This window comes from Mustela putorius, unplaced genomic scaffold (assembly GCF_011764305.1).
Source record: "Mustela putorius furo isolate JIRA1106 unplaced genomic scaffold, ASM1176430v1.1 tig00000275_pilon_pilon_pilon, whole genome shotgun sequence".
NCBI lineage: Eukaryota > Metazoa > Chordata > Mammalia > Carnivora > Mustelidae > Mustela > Mustela putorius.
The window spans coordinates 26,033,293-26,056,537 of NW_025421341.1; the positions used below are offsets into that span (position 1 = coordinate 26,033,293).

At 45.0% G+C, this 23,245-nt stretch overlaps 1 protein-coding gene across 2 annotated transcripts in view; it reads left to right on the plus strand.

Moving 5' to 3' along the window:
• SGPP2 (sphingosine-1-phosphate phosphatase 2) overlaps positions 1 to 23,245 on the plus strand; it is a 110,820-nt gene that overhangs the window by 44,303 nt on the left and 43,272 nt on the right. Inside the window, exon 2 of one of the 2 annotated variants that reach the window (XM_045078784.1) lies at positions 617 to 775. In XM_045078784.1, the coding sequence (XP_044934719.1) occupies positions 617 to 775 (159 nt within the window). Of the gene's footprint in view, positions 1 to 616; positions 776 to 22,969; positions 23,123 to 23,245 lie in introns of those variants that run through there. The other variant, XM_013061602.2, reaches the window with a different exon arrangement.

Consider the following 23,245-nt stretch of genomic DNA (forward strand, 5'->3'; position numbering starts at 1 on the left):
AAGGCATCACTGAGACTTCATAGCTTTCGGAGCCTCAAGGGGAGAATCTTCCCTTTCTTTATTCCAGCTTTCAGGGGTGCCCTGCCTCCCTTGCCCGATGGACCTCTCCCCATTTTCAGATCACCCTCTCCTTGACCTTCCTGCCTCCCTCTCCCATTTTGCGAGGATCCTTGTGGTCACACTGAGCCCAAAGAGAATGTGATCTCTCTGTTTCAACATTGTTAATTACACCTGCCAAGTCCTTTTGGCCACGTAAGGCAGCAAGTTCACAGATCCCTTAGGATGGGGAAATATTTGGCTATGTTATTCTACCTACTATAATCCTAAACCCAGAAAGTGTCTTCACAGCATTTGCCTTCTGTATATACAAAGGAGACAAGATTGAGGCTTGGCCTTGCCTTCTGCTGATAGCCTGTCATGATGCTACTTAATTTTATGAAGAACTAACCTCTTCTGTATCAGGGTTGAGAACACGGATAGCAGTGCTACTGTAATTACATCATGGAAACACCCTGGCAGTTGAGAGCGCATGAGTTTTACACAGAAGTTTTAAAAAGCTTGCCCTACAGTGACATGTTGGGGAGGAACTCAGAGTCTTCTAACTTTTGTCTTTTAGGCTTATGTACAGAAGTACATTGTGAAGAATTATTTCTACTATTACCTGTTCCGATTTTCTGCTGCTCTGGGTCAAGAAGTCTTCTACATCACATTTCTTCCGTTCACTCACTGGAACATTGATCCTTATTTATCCAGAAGACTGATCATCATATGGGTTGTAAGTATGCTTATTACCTACTAACCGCAACGACGCCTACAACAACCACCTGCTTTGGAATTCAAGTACTTTGCATATGTGTTGTTCTTCTTCTTCTTCTTCTTTTTTTTTTAAATCACTTAGAGTTAAATTTTTATATGGTTTACTTTGGAAATATGTAAAAGCTGTGGACATAACTTGTTTTGTTTGCAAAAACCAGACAAACCTGTGATGCATGTACACTGGCGCACACCTCTGTTTGCAGGAACAAACCCAGAAGAGCGAAGATGTGAGGTGCAGAGAAGAAAGGACGTTTCTGAGAACCCATGTAGGGGCGTAAAAATGCATCCCCCCAAGAGGCCAATTTTAGTACAATCTGACCCAAAACCGAAACTAGAAGCTGTTGACTGATCATTCATTCCAAGTGGTCTTAGAGGCTTAGAACTAGGGGCCTGGCATGTGGGAGGACGCTACCCATCGCTGCTTGAATGTGGTAATGCTTAGCGACTCGTCTGTGAAGGTGAAGGAGTTTTAATGGTCAGCCAGTTCAGAGGTCAGATGGCTTCCCTGGGCAGGGGCACATCAGAGCGAGGCTGCCAGCATGGCTGTTTCCACAACTCAAGATTCTGTGCTGAAAACGGGGGTTCAGGAATACTTGGCTGTGTGAAGGGATCTGGGTTCTTGCACAGCTCTGCTCTGAAAAGCTGTGTGATCTTAAAGAAATGACTCCACCACTCTGGGTTTTATTTTTCTCGTTTGTAGACCAAGTTCTAGGGCCCTTAGTCAGAAACCATAACGTCACATGTCCTTTAGGACAGGGGAAGGGAAATCAAAGGGTTAAGTCCTAGGCGGGGAGGGTGGGGGGGATGGTTAGGGTAGTAGAGGGAGTGGGGGTGTTAGTGAGAGTCACGGTGTGGCCACTAGGGGCACTGGGGAGCAGCCACCTCTCAGTTCCACCTGTGACCGCCCTGAAGCAACTGGGCTGGAGCTGTTAGATTTGTTTTTCGTGGAAAGCCTCCCATATTTTAAATGTAGGCATACATCTTTAAAACATTATGCATCAGCTGAACAAAGAATCCTTGAAGTCCACATGTACGAGGACTGGTTTGAAGCCTCTAGCCTAGAGCTTTAACCACTAAGGTCTCCAGGGCTTATGGTTATGATTATTTGGCCCCAAATTCTTCCCGACTTTTTTTTTTCTCCTTTTCTCTCTAAACCGACAAGCCACTGGTTCCTTTCCTTGTCATCCCTGTCTCCCAAGCAGTCCTCTTCTGAAATCTAGCTCCTGTATGAGTGAGAGTATGACCTGAGACTCTGCAAAAGCATAGGCTTCTTGCAAAAGGCGAAAGGTGGTGTCATCAGTCATGCATGTCTCTTTCTGCTGTCCCTCCGAGACCTGCAGAGCAGGGCCGCCCCGGCTCCACTGGGAAGGCAAGAAGCGCGCATGGGGGCAGGGCAGGGAGCATTTCTGAAATGCAGCAAAGGGGCTGGGTGCTTGAGTTTCCTCCCATTCATTTACTTTCTATATGTGTGTGCATATGAATATATATCAGTTTTCCAACTTCTGTGGTGGTTGAGGGAGGCAGATGATGTTAAACCCTTTTATAATTGTTCACGTATGCCATCGGCTCGAGGCCTGCTGTATCCCCCACTGAGAGTGGTCCGTTTTTCCTGAGCAGCTGAGAGAAACTTTACACCGGATGGTAGTCAGGGGACTCTCTGATTGTCGTTTGGTTGTCACGTCTTCCTTTCAAAGTGCCCGAAGGATTTCCTGTGTGAGGTGGAATTACCAGTCTTTTGTCAGAGAGTGAGTAGATCAGATCTTTTCCTGAGAAAGGAAAAGAGCAACCTTTGAGTAGTAGATTGTCTTGTGCTTTGGTGACCTGTTCCTTGCTTTTAAAAAAAATGGGTTGTGCGCTCAGGTCCACAGGCCACCGGGCTCGAGGTTCCACGTCCTGTGTGGTCAGTTGGATCCGCGAAGCAGTGAATTCCTAGTAGGTCTGTGTGCAGACAGTGGAGGCCATTTTAGGAGATAGACAAGAACAGAGGGACAGGGACAAGCAGAGGTGGAGGGGGAGAGGTAGGAGGGGGGAGGGGGAGAGAGAGAGAGCAGCACAAGACTTAGATGGAAAGGTATGTTGGGAGGTGGGGAGGAGGGAGCTCTGTGCCTGTGGCAGAGATAATAAAAGATGCTTGGTTTGGCTCTGGGAAGAAGGCAGGAAGGGAAGGGGAGTCCCTGGTGGGTTTGGTGGGAGTGGGGGAGGTTAGGAGGGATGGCAGGTTGGAGCACAGTGAGGCCCTCCCTGGGAAGCAGCTTCCTCTGAGGCAGCCTCTCTGGCAGAAGGGACATGGGTCTTTAGGGAGTGAGGATGCAGCCACGCCAATGACACGGGGCAGAGTGCGAAGCCTCTTAGCATTAAACATCTTCTCTCGTCCAAGAGGCTTGGAAAGGCAACTGTGTTCAGGAGCGCTAAACCTCTTGTGAGATTTTCTGTCCGTTCCACGGTTTTCCTTGGATGGAATCCCAACAGGTGTTATTGCATTAAAAAATTACTTGTTATCACGGGGGTGACTCATACCATCTGAGGTAGCTTAGCAGAATTTATGGTTCTAGTGAGCACTTCCTCGTCGCAATCCTGACTATCCCCCCACCCCCACCCCCCACACACAGTACATCTTCTATTGCTTTTACTGGCATCTGTGTTGTTTATCTTATTTGATTTCATAACAATGGGTGAGTATCATTTTCATCATTTTATAGATCAGGAGAGTAATACTTCAAATAATACTGAGCCATAGCCTACATTGAGTGCATCAGCGTCGTTCTACAACTTACGCCTTCCGTGAGACGACGCCTTCCATATTTTTACCTCCTTGAACCCTGCCTGTGATCCTGAGAGGTGGTGCTTGCCGGCCCGTTTTACAGATCAGAAACTGGTATCTAGAAAGACTGAGTAACTCACCCGTGATCACATTGGCTTGAGTGGACTTGATCCTGGCATCCAGGGCCTCGTGGGCTGGAGGCAGCTGCTGCTGTCAGTTCTTAGAACAGAGCTAAATGATATGAAGAGCTTCTCCTCTTTTTTTTTTTTTTTAATTTTTTTAAGAGGTGTTAAAACCAAGGCTTTAAGCATTAAAATCACTTGCCCAAAGTTACCCTCGTTTTTGTTTTTTTTTTTTTTAAGATTTATTTTTAAGTTATCTCCACATAGAACCTGGGGCTCGAACTTACAACCCCAAGATCAAGAGTTGTTTGTTCTACCAGCTAAGCTAACCAGTTGCCCCCCAAAGTTACCTTCTATTGCATATTTGCTATGATTGTGTTTCAGGTTTGCCCATCTGACATTTATGAACTCTGTATTTTATTTAAGTGTCTTTTATGTAACTTTCTTGACAAGTCAGAGTATTTCATCCCAGAAAATTTAGATAAGTGAGCCTTTTTAGTTAGCTAAAAGACACCTGTCAAGTCATCATTTCCCTCTTCTGTCACTTACCAGGGTATTTAACCTGGCATTGGATTCCACCATTGGATTTCATGGAGCAGAGATGACTGTGAATGGTAATTGACCTAGATTCTCATGAAAAGACATGGCAGACCGTGCTTTAGGAAGAGTCACTATCCAGAGTTACTGTCCCATCTCTTGTCTTCCACTTTGGTGTGGTGGTACCCCTACCAAAAAATAAAGGCTTTAAAACAATATTGCTGTGTCTCAAAAAGATGAGAGACCATTTCATTGTATCTGCATGGTGGTCGGCTTTGTAACGTGAGGCAAAATCTCACTTTCTGCTAAGTCAAGTTATTCTCCATTTAGTAAAATAGCAGTGCAAATATCAATACCACAGTTCATCCTTGGGAAGCTCCTTTTTGTCTGCTCTTATGTTACTTATTTCTATACTGCTCTTTTAAGATATCTCTTGGCATTCAAAATGAGATGGAAGTAAAATGGGAAAAGCAAAATTAGGGGAAATATGGATAAATTAGGAGATAAAGGCCTAGTCTGAAATGAAATGTAGCTTACTGATTCAAAGTTGAGCCGCAAATTTGTCTTTGACTTTGTCCTAACCAAACCAAAATGAGATTCAGTTACATCCACTAGGAAACATTTGGTTTATTCCTAAGGGAGCAAAACTTCTTCTGACACGGAGTTCATAGAATCGTTGAGCTCTGTTGCTAAATTATTTTCCTAGAAATAGTTTGGTATCAAGCATCCCCATCGTGTGTGAGTACCCCTTTTGACATTTCCTCATAAACTTTGTGCATTCTTATTTTTAAATCACTGCTAATTTCACCAATGGGAAAAAAATGTTATCTCAGTTAATTTTCATTTCATATAGTTTTAGTGAAGATGAAAGCATTTTTCAGATTTTTATTAACCATTTGTATGAACTCCTCTGTGAATTGTTATTCTGCCTTTTGAGTGTGTGTGTGTGTGTGTGTGTGTGTGTGTGTGTGTGTTTAAAGAGAGGCTTTAGTTTTTAAATGGATTTTTCATCAGTTATAAAAATGATACTGAGCTATTGATTTTTTTCCATGGATCAGAGACCATGTATCTTTACAAATAAGATTTTTAGAAGTTTGAGACTTTGAGAAATGGTATTTAAATTTATGGTGTCATTAATAGTGACTTAAAGCCCTTTAAACCTGAACAACACCGGTTCCTTTGGTTAAGTGTCTGACTTGATTTTGGCTCAGGTCATGATCTCAGGGTCCTGGGATTGAGGCCCATGTCTGGGCTCCATGCTTAGCGGGGAGTCTGTTTGAGGATTCTCTGTCTCTCTCCCTCTGCCCCTCCACCACCCTCTAAAATAAATAAATCTTTTACAAAAATTGAATTTCAGTGCTTTTCTACTGGGTATTCAGTTTGGGCACAGACCTCACCACTCCCTGTTGTATTACCCTTTGTGACCACACTGGCCCCTTTCAGGCATTTGAATTTGGGATTCCTAATTTCAGGCACCTAATCTTTCTGACTAATAGTTTCTCTGGCCATAAATAGCTTACTCCAGTGACCGGCCCTTAGAAAACCTGGTTCCTGATGCCTGAACTCCAGTAAAGTTAAAATTTGTCTCGAGTTTTTCCTTGCCTTTTTTTCTACTTGTAAACATTCTTCTCATTTGTAAACACAGCACGTTTGCACATGAGAAAATTTGCAGATTTTTTCCTAACATCAAAAGATCTGTTCCCTACCATTCTTACTTAAGTATGACTATTTTTTTTTTAAAGATTTTATTTATTTATTTGACAGAGAGAAATCACAAGTAGATGGAGAGGCAGGCAGAGAGAGAGAGAGGGAAGCAGGCTCCCTGCTGAGCAGAGAGCCCGATGCGGGACTCGATCCCAGGACCCTGAGATAATGACCTGAGCCGAAGGCAGCGGCTTAACCCACTGAGCCACCCAGGCGCTCTTAAGTGTGACTATTTTAAGAAATTATTACCCTATCTAAACTATTCTGACAGTTTTTCTGATGGCTGCTTCTGAATGTTTTCAGGCAGAGTTCATCTCTCTTCTAAGAATCCATGGCTTCTGCTGACATCCCTGATTGGAAAGCCAGGCCCGCATGTGGGGGTGAGGACAGGGGGGCTCCTTCCACTTCCATCCTCAGCTCTGAGGTCTGGACAGAAGGATCTGGTCCTGTAATACCATGAAAGGAACACCAGGCTGATGTTTATAGGTAGTGTTGTTTGGTTCCCAGAAAGAGAGACCCACTCAAAGTGGGGACTTAGCGTAAGATTTCAGGGAATCTGAGAGCCAGAATGTCACAGGGCCAGACTCCTGTGGACAGCGTGGTCCTCTGCTCAATGAAGCTGGGACCCCATGTACTTGCTGCTTCACCTCCTGTTGCCAGCTGGTCACCTCCCAATGGTCCTTTCCTTTAGATTTTCAAGACCAATGGACCCAGCTCAGTAAGTCTCATGATTCCAGCCATCTCGTGCCAGTCAAACTTGGTCCAAACAGCTCTTTTGGGGTGGGGATAGACAGTTAATTGAGGCACAGAGCCACGGGCCAGGTCAGAATATCAAGACTTGAACCATAATCCTTGCAGTGAAACCTGTGCAAGGCGGGTGAGGATTCCCGCCAGCAGCGCCCCTAGCTCTCAAATGGAAGGACTCAGCTAGACGATACTCAGAGGCCTGCAACACAACACGGTCCTGAGTCCTCTTTGTATGTCTGCTGTGTGACCCTTAGAAGAGCTTCAGCTATGGTGTGGAGTAAGAAGCAAAAGAGCCAGTGCTGGGCCAGATCACATTTAAAAAAACAAAAACCAAACCCATGTCCTCTCTTTTGCAGACTGAATGCTAATGTGGCTTTACTAATTTTGTCTCTTTGCGGTGAATCCCGTCAGTGTTAGTGCAGTTGACATCCATATCCAATCCATTGCCGAATAATTGTTGGGCTGCCCGCTGTTTGTGTTCAACAGGATCGAAGGAACACTTTAAAGGAAAATGCTTAATTGCTTGGTGAATATAAAAGGAATCTGAACAGATTTCTTTTTGCCAGGCCCTTCTGTTCCTAGTCTTTTCAGTCATATTCACACTGGAGAGCTGAAGTTTGAAATGATGCATTTCACGTGGCTCACATGCTGATTACTGAACACTAGCTGGCTGATATCTGTGGTTCAAAGACCTGAAATTTACACTTACACTGTGCCCGTGATCTAGACAGTGTCTAATGGCCATGGAGTCTAGAGTAATATTTTATAAAGCTGACCCATCAGTTGGTTAAGAGGCAAACTTTGTGATAACCTGTCGCAGTGGGCAGAATGGAGCCCTGTCTCTGGACGTGGGCAGGCTGCCATCTGGCTGTCCCACAGGGGAGTAAGGAAGAAGAGGGGAACGGCCGCCCAGTCCCTGTAATTCATTCCCCTCGTCCAGGGTCACTTTTAGTGCCCAGAGATGACTTTAAATGTGATTAACTCCTAATCCTCTGTTTAAACCACTACCACCGTTCACTTCAAAAGATTGCCCTGCTCGTTAAATTGGTTCTTGCCTGAGATTAATGAGTCTTGAAAAGTATTCAACACTGGCCAGATTGTAACCCACGCTAACTTGCATTGAATGAAGCAGAATTAGGCGGCAGAGATGCTGCCCAGTTTCTCTGAAGTAGCATCTCTTAATTTAGTTTTAGTTAAATATTAAGTAAATGGCTCTAGGGGGTTTCTTTTGCAAACTCTATTGGTTTGGTTTTGAAACGCAGTAAGGAAATAGTTCGGTTTTAGTCTGGGTTCAAAAAAAAGAAAAGCTTAAAACTGGTGAACAGATAGTTTGGGTCTCTCTTTGGATCGTGGGTCATTCTCATTACTGGAGAAATGACCCCCCCCCCCATATGATCCCTGGAAAATGTGCCCACATTCTTCCCTACTCCTCCTGCCACCCCGCCCTCCAATACTGTCCCTGCTCCCTGCCCCTTAAGACTGCAGTACTGGATTCAGTTTGGTTCTGTTTTGATTGGGCAGAATTGTAATCCTTCCAGATAGTGGCCCCCCTTTCCAAGTATCCCCTTCTAAATGTGCCACTTAATTTATCTTGTGGGTATGTGATGGCTTTAGAGCTTAGTTAGGTATGAAGTTGTTTGTTAGAAACCCCAGGGGCCTGGAGGTAGGATGCCTTTATGGAGCTGCTTTTTTTTTTTCTTTTAAATTAACATATAATGTATGATTTGTTTCAGGGGCACAGGTCTGTAATTCATTAGTCTTACACAATTCATGGCACTCACCATAGCACATACCCTTCCCAGTGTCCATCACCCAGCCACCCCATCCCTCCCCCGCAACCCCCCAACAACCCTCAGTTTCCTGAGATTAAGAGTCTCTTACGGTTTGTCTCCCTTTCTAGTTTCATCCTGTTTCATTTTTCCCTCCCTTCCCCTATGATCCTCTGTCTTGTTTCTCAAATTCCTCATATCAGTGATATCATATAATTGTATTTCTCTGATTGACTTATTTCGCTTAGCATAACACCTTCTAGTTCCATCCACATTGTTGCAAATGGCAAGCTTTATGGAGCTCCTAAAATAATGTGAAACACTAAATATTTCATAGAGTTTTGTGTGCGGTTAGTCCTTATCGGCTCCCTTTGGTTTCCTGGAAGCATTTCAAGTCTTATATAAAAAACAAACAAACAAACCAAAAAAACAAAAACAAAAACAAAAACAAAAACCAATAGTATTCGCCAAGTCCTGTCCAGAGCAGAAACTGAGAAACAGTCAGGCAGGGAGGAGCAAAAGGCATTTGGGACTCTCCGAATTCACTGGAGTGGCCCAGGGAGGGGGGTCGGGGGCTGCTGTGCCCATCTGCCTGTGGGACAGTCCCTGCAGGGCTTTACAAAGTACCCTCCTGGATGGGACTTTTGTCCCAGATTCCCTCCCTGTCACCTAATCCACAGGCCATGGGTGGTGGTGGGGGCAGTCTTTCAGATAAAATTTTCAAATTAAATCTTAACAAAACTCATTTTTTTTTCCTACCAATCAATTCCATTTACAAAGCTGTATTCTTGAAATGGGTCTGCTTAGGGTCTGCTTATAGACCCTCCTCTCCACGCCAGACCTTTTATATCTATGAACCCCACTTTGCAGATGAGAAAACCGAAACCCAAAGGGTTAAGTGACTTAACCCAAGGGACAGAACCAGTGAGTAACACAGGGAGGGCTCATCCCTGGTTCTAGCTCCAGACTCCAGGTCCTTCTCCTCTTGCTTGAACTGTGGCTGCACTTGGCTCATTCCCCACCCACCCACCAAATGCAATTCTTCGGGAAACACTCTGGGCCTGTGAGGTTAGAATGTCTCCTTTACAAGTGCCCTGTGGGGTACAACAGCCCTGTCACAGATTTCCCAGACATTCACCCCTCACTAATCTGTGCAGGGGTCCCTGTGAGTAACCCGCTGGTCAGACCATGTGCCCCAGATCTGCTCCACTTTTCCAGAAGGCCTGGAGCCCAGGAGGGTGGAGAAGGGCTTTGGTAGCTTTGTTTCAGGGCTGGAAGCCTGAGGTCTGTTGCCTGCCGACCCCGTGGGCTTGTCATATCTGGGCCCACTCTCCACGTCCTTGCCCTAGCGTGCAGAGCAGTCAAGTGGAAAAGGAGGAGCGAATATAAGAGTGGCCCTTTATCCCACAAGGAGATGGTGATTTGACCCTCAGGGGGCTATCCTTGCCTGAGGAGACAACCTCCTGGGGAAGGCCAACCTTTTTCTTGTCACCATCATGCCCTGCATGCCTTGTGTTTCCCAGGCTTGTGGTCTCCGGGCACCTTCATCAGCGGTGCATTCCGCACCTATGGGCCCCTCAGTGCGAGGATGAGGAGTCTTACTTTCCTCAGCAGCTCTCCCAGAGCTTTTGAGGGTCGGGAGATTTCACCTTTGCTGGGAAGGGGAAGGAGAGGCCTTCGGTAGTTAAGTGCTCTACCTATTTATAGCTGGAAGGTCATGCTTTAGTTAGGCCTCCGGAATTTTCTGGAAGCCTGAGACCTGCTAGACAAACCCAGTCTTACTAACCTGCTGGCTGTCCTCTCTCCACCTCCCTGCCCTTTCACCTGCGCAGCACCAGAGCTTCCCAGAGGAGGCAGTTGTAGCCTCTTCTCCCCAGGGCAGACAGCGCGGGAGACTCTCCCCAGTGGGCGGCCCAGCTGCCACCAGCCCCAGTCGGGCCCTTTTGCTCTGGTGGCTTCTGCAGGCACACACAGCAGCCAGGAGGCACTAGGCCTGCTTGGTGGGAGTCGGACCTCGGTCATCTGAAGGTTAATCTGGGAGACTGAGGCTTGCTGGCCCGATGGACTCCAGAGGCCCCAGCTCTGACTCCAGTCCATCTGCTGGCATCGGAGCCCCACTCCAGCACTGTCCTCGGGGGTCTGTCCTCTGGGTGCAGCCCATTTGTTCTTATCTTGTCCCCTGTGAGGTGGAGAGAATATATACTTTTCAAGGAGCCACAGTATGAGTGCTTATGAATACATGACAGCCGAAAATTCAGAAGCGTAAGCGACGTGCTCCTCCCAGGAGCACAGCCTCCATGCCAGCTTTCAAGACCATGATGGCTCAGCGTGGTGACAGCCATCATTTGTCAAGTACCAACTCTGCTAGATGCAGACAATGGACTTACAGACGTTACTGAGCACACTAGAGGCACTGCTGTTATTCTCCTTCTAAAGGCAAAGAAGCAGTGAGGGCAGAGACTGGGTTTGAACCCATGACTCTCTGATCCCAGAATCCTGGCCACGAGCCACTGCCATCTGCACTAGCCTTTTCCCTTAAATACGTTCAATGTACCTCCACTTTTTTATGTATTTAACATGCTCAATTTTATTTTTTTCATTTTATAAGTAGCAAACTCCGTTAATACAAAAAGGTAGAAAATAAGAAAAAGTTTCCTAAATTCTACCTCCTCTATTGATTGGAGGCCAGTTCACCCCTTCCATCTCTTTGCCGCCCCAGCCACACAATATTTTACCACAGCATAGGGTTTGCGTACTGCTTAGAACATTAAAAAGGGCTCGACATTCACGCATGAATACAGAAGAAAAAGAGGGAACCGGGTCGGGATGACTCAGGAATCTTTCAGCTTAAAAGGAATAATTGAATGAGAGGATGGTTTGTTTGCCCTAAGAGGTAGGAGACTTGGATTCTAATCCAAGTGAAAATTGCTCCCTATTTAACACAGCGTGGGTTTCGGCAAGCTGAGAGGGGCTCCTAGCTTGCAGCCTGTTCGAGGTATGCAACCTATGGTAGTCCAAAGTTTACTAGTAGCTCCTCAAATGACCGTTCTGGGCCTGTCTGACCATCTATGAAATATGGACTTGAACAAAATAACCACAGGGCTCCTCTTATTTTGAGAGTTTTGCAATTATAAAAAATATTGATGCGGATGGTCTTTCCAGAAAACAGTCTTTAATCCTAAGATCTGACTTTGATAATGCATCTGGCCCCATAATATTTCCCTGGAGAGACGCCCCCTACACCTTGACTGGGTTAGCTCCTACTGGTTTTTCTGGGGTTGCCCATGAAGAGCTATAGTGGTTCCCTATGAAAAGGGTCCTTAGTGGAGCCACTCCAAGTCTGAGTCCCTAGGAACCATTTGGCCTTCGGGCCGAGGAGGGACAGAGAGACTCACTGAAGGTTCAAGACTCCTCCTAGTTTGGGCACAATGGCAATGGCAGACATCAAGCGCGCAAATCTAGCTCTGAGCTTCTGTGTGCGTGTGCGCACTGTGGCACGTATGAATTCATTGTATGGCATATGCGCAGATTTAACTAGAAAAAGATGTTGGTTTTTGTTCTTTCAAAATTAAATTTCTTCTGGCATTCACAGGCACTGAAATCAGAGGGGAAAAAATGTTTTGTTCAACTTGAAAATGTTTTTCAAACACAGAGCAGTTTGACTCTAGAGGATGGGAAATGACGTTCTGAAGGTTTTTCCAGAAACTCTTAATTTGGAAATTAACAAGCTGTGAGCAGCCGTAAGCAGGCTTCCTTTTAAACTAACACGGCTATACCAATAAAGGCTCAGTGAAAGAAATAAAAGCTGATTTCTTTTATGAGGCCATAATAGAAGGTGCAGGCAAAGGAGAAGATGAATCTGCATGTAATACTAACGCTACAATCCACCCGGGTGGGATAGGGGCTGCCCGTGGGAAGTCAGCCCATCCCCGCCTGACCACACCCCAAGAGGGCTTCGTAAAGAAGGGGCTGTGAAACAGATCAAGGCTGAGCAATTTCCAGTGTTTGACTACATAATTGGAAAAAAACATTTAGCTAGAAAGAGGGGACACGGGGCCGGGGCGGGGGGTAGGGGATGGAGAGGGATGGATTGAAAGTCTCCATTTTTCTCTAGCCAACAAAACTCACAAGGTGACTGTTTCATTGGGATTCATTAAAAACAAAAACAAAACAAAACAAAAAAAAAAACAGAAACTTGTTCTGTTCACTTGGGTAAGTAAGCATTCCCAACTCGCTAAATGTTCCTTTGAGGCTTTTGCTTATTGGGGCCTGGATTCAGAAATTCAGAAACCTAAATTTGTACTGTAGAAAGCTTTTCAAATGTGTAAGACTGAATTTTATGCTTAAAAAAATTTCGCTTAATCTACAAAGAATGTTTGACTATTCCCCCCGCCCCGGGGGGGCAATTAAAAGGGTATGATTAGCATTGAATGGATTAAATAATTGAAACTGTCAAGAACCTGGGTTTCAGAAAACCAGGTGCTCATCTATGTTTAAAAACCTCTCCCTTACCTACAAGAGTGTTGAAGGTGTGCTAATCGGTTACCTAGCTCTCTAATGAACATTGATCTTGGGTAATTTTATACATTCATGAGGAATATAGTTTAAAGAAAACCTATGAAACAGTATAAAATAAAACTACCTAGAGCCTTCTTAGGGGGTCATCTTTAAGATTAAAACCTTAAACACCATTCATGAGATGGATCCTGGTTCAGAAAGTAATCTTGAAAAATGGAACAGCAGCTTCTGTGATTGCGATTACCCTACAAAAGCCAAGGTGAATGGACAGGCACCCAAAGCAAAACCCCAGGATAAATTCTCTGTTGTGGTCCCCTGGCCATTTTTCACCCTTTGCAACCTGAAACGCTGGGAGTATGTGCATTTACACACCAGACATTGAGACAAGTGGGAAGACAAGCAAGGCGTCTCCTAAAACATCTGCTTCTTGGGTTCTTGGAGAGACATCAGGCTTGAGTGTCTACCTGTAGTTTTTTGTTTGGGGATCTTGTGACCATAAACTTAACGCATTAGTCATTGCTACCAATGCTTTGGTCCTCAGCTATGTCCAGGTGGACCCCTGGGTGAGTAAAAGCAGATTAAAATGTGCTTGTCTCTTAAGATGATGAGATGGTGCCGGAGTGTAATTTGATCTCATGCCTGCTGTGTGAAACCACCGGACACAAGCAAATGCTGTAGAAATAGGAACTGTTGCATTTCTTTATCTACAATATGATGTTGGAAGCATGTTGATAGGTTCCACACATGGAATAGAAGTTCCATGAGTCAGTCATTGTTTCTAAAAATAATGTTTTTTAAAAAAAAGAAGCCTACAAGCCCACAGATGGCATAACACTTCCAAATATGTTCCTTTCCCCCCACCCCAAACATATTTTTATCTCAATCTAACATCATTTTGATAAGATACTTAATACCTACATTTACATATGATGAAATGAAGGATGTGATATTGATAATCCTGCCCAATCCGGCCACCTTCCCATGTCCTCATACTGTGTCCAGCCTAAAATAAAGGGTGTTTTGGAGGAAATGAGGAGTCTTTGGAATGGGCCCAGTGGGTTAGCCTGTGGGTGGTAGAGAGAATGTTCATGGATGGGCGAAGGCATCTCTTAGGAAAGTTCAAAGAAAAACAATCATATAATGAGTCACTACCACATATATGGGATAAAAAGAGCAGGATTTCAAGACCTCTAAACCTTCGGTCAAGACTGATCTTTTGGTTTCTTCTGAAGGAAAGAAGAAAGTACCTTTTCACCCAGTGACCCAAGTCCTGGTTTCACTTTGCAAGTCAGCTTCTCTGAAAGTTCCTGGCAGTTTTCTTCAGCTTGTTCTTAATCTAAGGTGATGGTTTGAGAGCCTTAAATGGGTTTGCAACCTCAGAGCTGATCTCAAAGTACTTTCACCAAAATTCTTTTAAACCTACACTTTCTCCTACAAAACAAAACCCATTTAGGTAAAATTCTCAATATCTTCTTCCCTTTCTTTTCTTTTTAAGCCAAGAGCATATCTGTTGAATTTTACCTGAAACCCGGAAGACAATCCTCCCCTCTTTTGTGTTCCAGGAAATGACTCACTACAAGGACCCACCCTTCCCCAGGTGACTTCAACAACACTCAGATTTCCCCCTTATCGACCTGTGACAAGGCCAGACTCAACCCTTCAACTCCCATTTTTTGCCTTGTCAATGATCTGAACCCTGTCTCCCCTGACCAGTCTGGACAATAAGTGACTTGACCAAACTTGGAACTTCTCTCCCTGCCCACACCCCTGAACTTTGACCCACCTTTGCCCCATACAACACATAGCCCCTCCTGAAGGGCCCCCCTGAGAATAAATTGAGCTCAGGGTCCATATGCTCTGATCTACTGTCCTGTCTACCTCTCCATGCCTGGGGAACGTCTTCATTCCTTCCTAGTAAAGGAAAGCCCTTCTCTGACTAATCTTTGAATGCTCATAGATCTCCCAGTCAAAGAGGTTGCCTGATTGCCATAGTCCCCTCCATTTCTTGCAAGAATCCTTTCCAATAAATCTCTCCTTACCTGAATCCACATTTAGGACTTTTTTGTTTGTTTGATGGAGGCAATGAAGAAGCTTGGAGAATTCCAAGGTATTCCAAGGTATTTAGAATAAATACCTGTGTGGGGCGGCACTACCGTTTTCTTCCAAATACTATTTTGTGGCAAATTTTAGTTTGTGTTTGTTGCCCTTATGCCACATACAGTGTTTTGTGTTGCAGAAAAACTTTCAGGAAGGCATTTGAATTTCTCCTCTAACTAAGGCAACATGCAAATAACTAAATGAGGAAACGGGCCCCTCTTGTTCAGGCTGGTATTTAGCCTCACTTGGACTAGTGGTGGAAACCAGATAGAGATCTAAAGATTGCTGCTTGAACAGGAAATAGGTTCCTAACTTTATTTTTATAGTGTCCAATCACAAGCATTAGCTAGGATTGATTAGATTATAAGAGAGGCAGTTGACCCTTGAACAGCATGGGTTTAAGCTTTGCAGGTCCAGTACACTCAGATTTTTTCAGTAACTGCAGCCTACCACTATAAAGGTGAATGCATTTTTCTTACAATTTTCCTAATAACATTTTCTCTAGCTCACTTATTGTAAGGATACCATACATAACATGTAGAACATACAAAAAAATGTGTTATCTAGCTGTTTTTATTATCTGTAAGGCTTGTAGTCAACAACAAGCTATTAGTAATGACATTCGAGGGGTGCCTGGCTGGCTCAGTCAGTAGAAAACGGGACTCTAGAGATCCTCGGGGTTGTGACTTTGAGCCCTACGTGTGGTATCAAGTTTACTTAAAATAAAAAGAAAATGGGTGCCTGGGTGGCTCAGTGGGTTAAGCCGCTGCCTTCGGCTCAGGTCGTGATCTCAGGGTCCTGGGATCGGGTCCCGCATCGGGCTCTCTGCTCGGCAAGGAGCCTGCTTTCTCCTCTCTCTCTCTCTGCCTGCCTCTCTGCCTACTTGTGGTCTCTCTCTGTCAAATGAATAAATAAAATCTTAAAAAAAAAAAAAAAAAGAAAATGCGTTTTTAAGTTACACGCTGATTTTCCACATTTCCCCATGTGCCTCTAACCCCTATGCTGTTTCAGGGACCAACTGTATATTCAAATGTAACTACAAAAGCATCTTCCACAACCAAACATTGCATTATTTCTGTATGCTTTCCCCCTTTATTTTAGGGCTGGCTTTCGCAGCATTCATGAGAACCGTTGAGAACCTGCTCTCTAATACCCCCTTCTCCATGGGGTGCAGACAGTCTATTAACTTGTTTTATTACTGTTTCTAAGTGAATAAATAGTTCACAGAGATCATGGATTTTTAAAGAGTGCTGTATCACTTTCAAATAATATGTGGAAAAACTAATTATATTAGGTCATGTGCGCTGTTGATTCAGCTTTATCAAATGTGTGTTCTACTCAACATGCTGGTTAATTCAGGGACCTTGATCTCATGAGATGTAGGATCAGATCTGGAGTAATCAATCCTACAATTTTTTGTTCACCTCAGTAGGTGAGCCTACAAGTTACACAGTATCAAAGAAGGTGTTACATAGCATTGTACGTAGATTCTCAGTTCTGTCCTAGAGCACTGGCTACAAGCTACAATCCTAAATTACTTACCGATATGCTCGACTTGTTGACTTTTATTTTTTCATGAGCTTCTTGGTAGATCCAAAGAGTAGGGACTTTTAAATCAAAACATCCGAATGATCTCCCTTCACACAGGGAGCTGTGAAACAGAAAAGCTATAAAATAAACACGAGCCGCCTTAAAACTGTTCATGTCCACTGGGTCCTCACGTCTCAGATTGATCTGCTTCCTGAAGCAGTGAGCAGAGCCATTCTCTAGGGAACCATGAGCAATGCACTTACTCATTTAGTAGAGATTTTTGTTCTATACTGTGTCCTTGTAATTTTATATTTCCCACATTTCTGGAAATATGCCTTCAGTGCAAGCCTGCATCATCTTTATTTAGCGCCATTGCATTAACTTTCTAATGAATCTCCTTCCAGCGATTTAAATGTCCCCCTCCCCCCCACACCCACAGCATGTAGTGTGACCTCTCATGCAAATCTGACCACACAACACTCTTTAAAACATATTAATGTCCAAACACCTTAAAACTACCTGTAAGGCCTTTTACAAGATTCCTGCCTAAATCTCTACCTTTAGTCCTTCTTCCTATCCGTTCTCTGGAATTGCAGAAATCCTGGTAATGACCCACACTCCCATCTCAGGGTATGCATTTTAGGCATACCCTGCTCTGCTTTATGCTTCCTTCCCAGAACTGCCACTGTCTCTCATGATGTCCCCAGCCCCTGTTTGCTGCAAGACTCAGCACCGGCTTCGTCTTTAGAAAAGTCACCTGGATCTTGTATGTGCATTCCCTCCTAGATGGCTCCTTATTGTCCCTCAAAGCTACCACATAGTAGCTACTCAAATAATTGGGTAAAATAAATAAAGGCTGTTTCTACAAAGATGACTTAAGAGTTGTCCCCTCTTGGGGACAGACCTGCAAAGAAGTATCGAACAGTTCAGTGTACTTAAGGTACTCTCAAAATCTACAAAATCCTGGGATAGTGCCCTGGAGAGCTTTCCAAGTGGAATTCCTCCACACCATCTGGAATGGTTCTCCAGTGTCCCTGCTGGAAAGTCAGGACCCACATTTGGTTGAGCTTCCATCAAGGTGTTTTCAGTATGAGATTAATCATTCTATTTGTTTCTGACCTCATAAATAGTCAAATCAGAAACCAGACTTCGTTTGCTTTTTAAAAAGAGGGTCACTTTCTTACCCTGTCGTTGTTGGGCAACAACTCGAATCTTAGTCACTCATTTATTCCTTTAACCAATATCTGACGACACTAGCCTAAGTGCTGGGGAAGGAGCAGCAAACAAGACAGATGCCTTCCTGGGATTACCATGGAGGCAAAATAGAAATAAGGAAATTGATACAGTCGAGATGGTCTGATTATCATCTGGGCCACAACTAGGGGGAGAGCAGAGACCTACTTGAAAGAGCCCTTTGGGGGAACCTGGGTGATTCAGTGGGTTAAAGCCTCTGCCTTCAGCTTAGGTCATGATCCCAGGGTTCTGGGATGGAGCCCCACATTGGGCTCTCTGCTCAGCTGGGAGCCTGCTTCCCTTCCTCTCTCTCTGGCTGCCTTTCTGCCTACCTGTGATCTCTGTCAAATACATAAAATCTAAAAACAAAAAACAAAAAAAACCCGCTTTGTGCTGTTTCATTTAACCCAAGGCTTGAAGGATGAGGGGGAGCCAGCCAGGTGGGAGGCTGGGGCAGAGATTTCCACCTGAGACAGGTGGAAAGGGCAAGGATCCCCTGCGGACCCAGGCACTGTTCCAGACTCCGTGTCTCGAGTAAGGCGGGGCATCTGCTCAGGGTGAGGGTGGGACCAAGAAAGTAAAAATACATAGTCTAAATCGAGGCAGGGTAAAATTCTATGAAGAAACATAAAAAGGTGTGGGGAGAGGTAGCCGTGTTAGGGAAGGGGGTCAGGGAAGGTCTTTCCCAGATGGTAGCATTGGGGCACAGGGCTGACTTGACACGTAGTTACTTAGAGCTCACGTGCAAATTGTGGCAAATCTGGAATGTTTCACACTTAGCAGCAGTCTTTTTTTTTTTTTTTTAAGATTTTATTTATTTGACAGACAGAGATCACAAGTAGGCAGAAAGGCAGAGAGAGAGAGGAGGAAGCAGGCTCCCCGCTGAGCAGAGAGCCCGATGTGGGGCTCTGTCCCAGGACCCTGGGATCATGACCCAAGCCAAAGGCAGAGGCTTTAATCCTCTGAGCCACCCAGGCGCCCCAGCAGTGGTCTTTCTATATCCACAATGTCTGTATTCATTTGGAATTCATTTGGAAACCGCGGTTCTCAAGAAGTCTGAACGACCTGGCAAGCAAGACCCGAAGAAGCAGCTAGAAGATGGGAAGATTTTTTAAAAGCTCCAAGCCGCCTTCCAGGGGGTCTTTTCCATCTTCGAAGCAAACTTGGGCTGTGATTCAAATCTCTAAGATGTTTTGTGGAACTTTGCACAAAGGCTTGTGTTGCCCACCACTGCATGGACTGTGGCCTTCCCGTGGCTGGTGCAAGTGAGGGACAAGGGTTGAGCCAGAAGAACATGGATGTGCCTGCTGGCCCAGAAAGCAGACACCAGCTCTCAAGCCTCTCCCATTACAAAGGGTCACCGGGAGGTTATAGCGCTGGTTGCAGTCCCATTTGGGGGTTGCTGACTGTGTGATCCCCAGCCCCCCCTAATAGAGTTAATCACTCACTGGCCAACTGGAAAATCAGTGGAGCCTGTGTCCCTCATGCCTGTCCTCCTCCAGACTCCTTCCTTTGCCTCCTGCAGAGAGCAGGCGTCAGGCTGGGGACCCTCTGGGAGTCTGTCCCTTCCTGCTCATAGATCTGTGCTTCTGGGGAGTCGTCTAGCTCCAGGGGAGGAGGGCCAATTCTTCTCTGCCTGGAGAAGTCTTGTAATGAAGCCTTCCTCTGGAGAGGCAGAGGAAGCAGGGAAGACAGGACATGAGGGGGAAAAACAAAACAACAACAGCAAAAACAAAAACAAAAACAAAACAGTTTTTTGGAAGAAAGACATTCTTGCAGCCGAAATGAAAAGGAAACTTGATTTTCAGAGATGACAGGCTCAAGCCTATTTCCACATCTACCACCCCTTGTCAGATGCAGTGGCATCTCAGTTTTTAGGGGGTGGGAGTTGTGTTTTTGGGGTTGGTATTGTTATGTTTACACCAAGCAAGCCCTTCCATAGAGCTCACTAGAACCAGAGGTCTCTTGGCAGAGATCCTGAAGGATCAGGGTACCGGTGGCTGACATGAAAACTTACAGTGTTACCTTCCCACGTCAGGCTGGCTCAGAGTCGGTCTGAACCATTTGGCTGGCAGAAAGATGTCACCTGGAGAGGAATTAACCCAGTGTGTCTGGCTGACTGGTTTCGTGCCTGAGGCATGAAAACCTCCACCTGGATGTCGAGTGGGGGCTCAAGTACTCTCCCCTCTCTAGAAGAGGCTGTCCAAGGTCCAGATGTTTCCCAGGAGTAAGGTTAAGTCTTAGACCAGGACCAGATACTTTGGTAAGTGGGATGGCAAGCTGCTGTTCCCAGGGCTATGATAGTGGGGGAGGGGAGCAGCAGAGTCCTGACTGTGTGGGTCCTAACGTTCATAGTCATTTGAAATAATGATAGTTGTTCAAACATGAGTATGAGGGGCGCCCGGGTGGCTCAGTGGGTTAAGCCTCTGCCTTCGGCTCAGGTCATGAGCTCAGGGTCCTGGGATCAAGCCCTACATTGGGCTCTCTGCTCATCAGGGAGTCTGCTTCTCTCTCTCTCTGCCTGCCTCTCTGCCTACTTGTGATCTCTCTCTGTGTGTCAAATAAATACATGAATAAGAGTATGAAATTGGCTTTGCCCGGTGCTGATAGCTCAGCCAGTGATGTCAGCCTGAGAGTGGAAATAAACGTTGTGTAAAAGAATAAAATAGAAGAGACCATTTGACTCTTCTCCCTGATTCATTGAGTAGATACATAGCCAGGCTGCCCTCACCCCAAACTGACATCATCCACGTTGTCCTAAGTGAATTTTCCTCCTTACATCCTATGATTATGGCTTCCATAATTTTGTTAGCTTGCATATTGAATTTTTATTCTTATGCATTTCCTTAGCTCTCCATTTCCTTTCCAGCCTTTTAACTGGTAATTTCGTTTGCTCAGGGACTGCAGCACAAGAAGGCACCTTATCAAGAAAGCGCGCCTTCCGCGCGAAGGTGTGGCTGTTCGAGTATGAGGAAATGTAGTTGGCGGTACCGGCCTTCAGAGACAGAGAGCACCCAGACCTGAAGGTCTGGGGACTGTCACCCACTGTTCTCACCCCAGTTAGCTTGATGTTAAATTCCTTGCTGAGGAAGATTTGGACATATGTGGAGGGAACAAATCTGGGCAAGCAGACGGCCCCTAACCCTTGAACTTCCTCCAAGAAGGGCCATTAGCACACTGTTTTCCTGATTAAAGAGGGTTGTAATCCCTTCGGGTTACAGCGGGAGTTCCCTGAGCCCGAGCCATTAACCGTGTATCTTTCTGTGCAGCACAGTTCAGTGGTCCTGGGAAAGGCAAGCCACCGAGACGTGGCTGACTGCACTCAGAACTTGAACGGATGAGGCTGCAGGCTTGACTCCTTGAAGTCTTTAATCCTTCCAGAAAGAGAGCTTTCTTTTTTATTTTAATTTTTTTTATTTTTTAAAATTTCTCTTGTGTGACCACCATTCAGAGCTTTTCTGAGTTGTATAGGCATTCAGGCTGTCAAATCCACCGAGGCAACCTCTAGCTCCAAATGTTCTAAAACCTCAAGACCCTCTCTTTTACAGGAAGCCAACTTGAAATGACCCAACTCTGACTAAATGTGTGAGGAAAGCCTGGAAAACTAGGGGTCTAATATCAGACCATTAGCCTAAAATTAGGCTCAGGGTCTGTCAAAATCAGCATGATGGCCACCCCAACTTCCCCACACCCAGAGACTCCCTCCTCCACAGATGCTGCCGTAGAACATAGATTTTTTTCTCTTGTCTCCAATTTAAGACTAGACTCCCTCTGAGGCTAAAGATATCTCAAGATCTAGTGAGCCTGAATCCCATTTAAACAGTACCTACGCTTTTTCCAATTGATTTCTTTTTTCTTCAGAAAATTCTGACACACATTATAGAAAGGCAAATGCTTTAGCCTACACAGCTGTTTTTGTTTTATTAAATGTTTGGGGTTGGGTGGAGTTGAAAGGGGACATGTAAGAACATTTGTTTTTATGACCAGCAATTTTTAAGACAGATACTTTATGGTGAAGCAGAAGTTACTGGGTGTCCCTAGCCTGGCCTGAGCTTGAAGAAGGTTCTGGGAAGACATTCCTTGTGTCACTCTCATAAATTTTCCCATTTGCTAGGCCCACTTCTAGAACACGACTGATAGAATTGTGGGAACATTTGTAAAAGATGAACAAAACAGAGAAACTGGCCGAGGTGAGGTAGGAGATTTGCTCAATTAAGTTTTTAAAAATCACCAGGTATTAGGGTAGTACGTGAAAATGTTTTGGGAAAACTTTGAGATAAAAAATTCATAATTTGGGGCACCTGAGTGGCTCAGTTGTTAGCCATCTGCCTTCAGCTCGGGTCATGGTCCCAAGGTCTTGGGATGGAGCCCCGCATCAGGCTTCCTGCTGGGCAGGAGGCCTGCTTCTCCCTCTCCCACTTGCTTGTGTTCCCTCTCTCACTGTGTCTCTGTCAAATACATAAATAATATCTTTTAAAATTTTTCAAAAATTCATAATTTAAATTTACCTACTGGTCTCCCCTTCTCATTATATCTCTGGAGAAAAATAAGAGAATGACTTCCCGGAGTCCTTTGAAGATAGAAAACAGTGCTTTCCTGACTTTTTGCTGGAGCATATCTTATATTTGCTTTATCATATGAACCATATATAGGCTGCTGTTAGCAATGTTGATTTGTAACCTCTAAATGGCTCCCAAGCTGATGGGATATACAAGCAAGTAGGGATTTAGGGAAAGGCAGCAGCAGCTTATTATTAATGCTCTGTGCTGAAAAGCTCTGGCTTGCTGTTGATAAACACAAGAGCTCTGGAGGGAGATGATAGCTCATTCTGGAAGCTAATATTAGAAATGGTAACAGTACTGAGGCCAAGCCAGTGAGCTTCCCATTCAGCTTGGCAATGACATTGCACACAGCCTTGGCAGGACTAGGGATTCAGGAGTAATGATCATGGACATTACATGACAGCATGCCAGAAGGGCCATTATGATCCTCACCCATGATCATCACAGAACCGTCACGATCCATGAGCAGTGATAGCATGGACCATGGCCTTAGGCTCCTCTACATTGCCAAAGTCGTCATGGATAACCTTGGCCAGGAGGGTCGAGCACTAGGTCTGTAGATGGTATTGCTGACAGTCTTCAAGCAGTTGTCCTTGTCACAGTTATCTCCCTTTCTGAGCATTGTGACATCAACACAGGGGTTCAGGATGATAATCCTGTGTCTTCACCTTTCAAGTGAGCACCTGCCTTGCGTAAGATGGTAAAGATAGCAGTGACCTCTATGAGGTATTTAGCACATCAGCCCATTGGATGTTGGTGGGATCTTGCTTCTGGAAAATGGGGATGGAATTCCTGCTGTCAGGTTCCCATTCTCAGCCCTGATGTTGCCTTGCACCTGCTAAGGGTAGA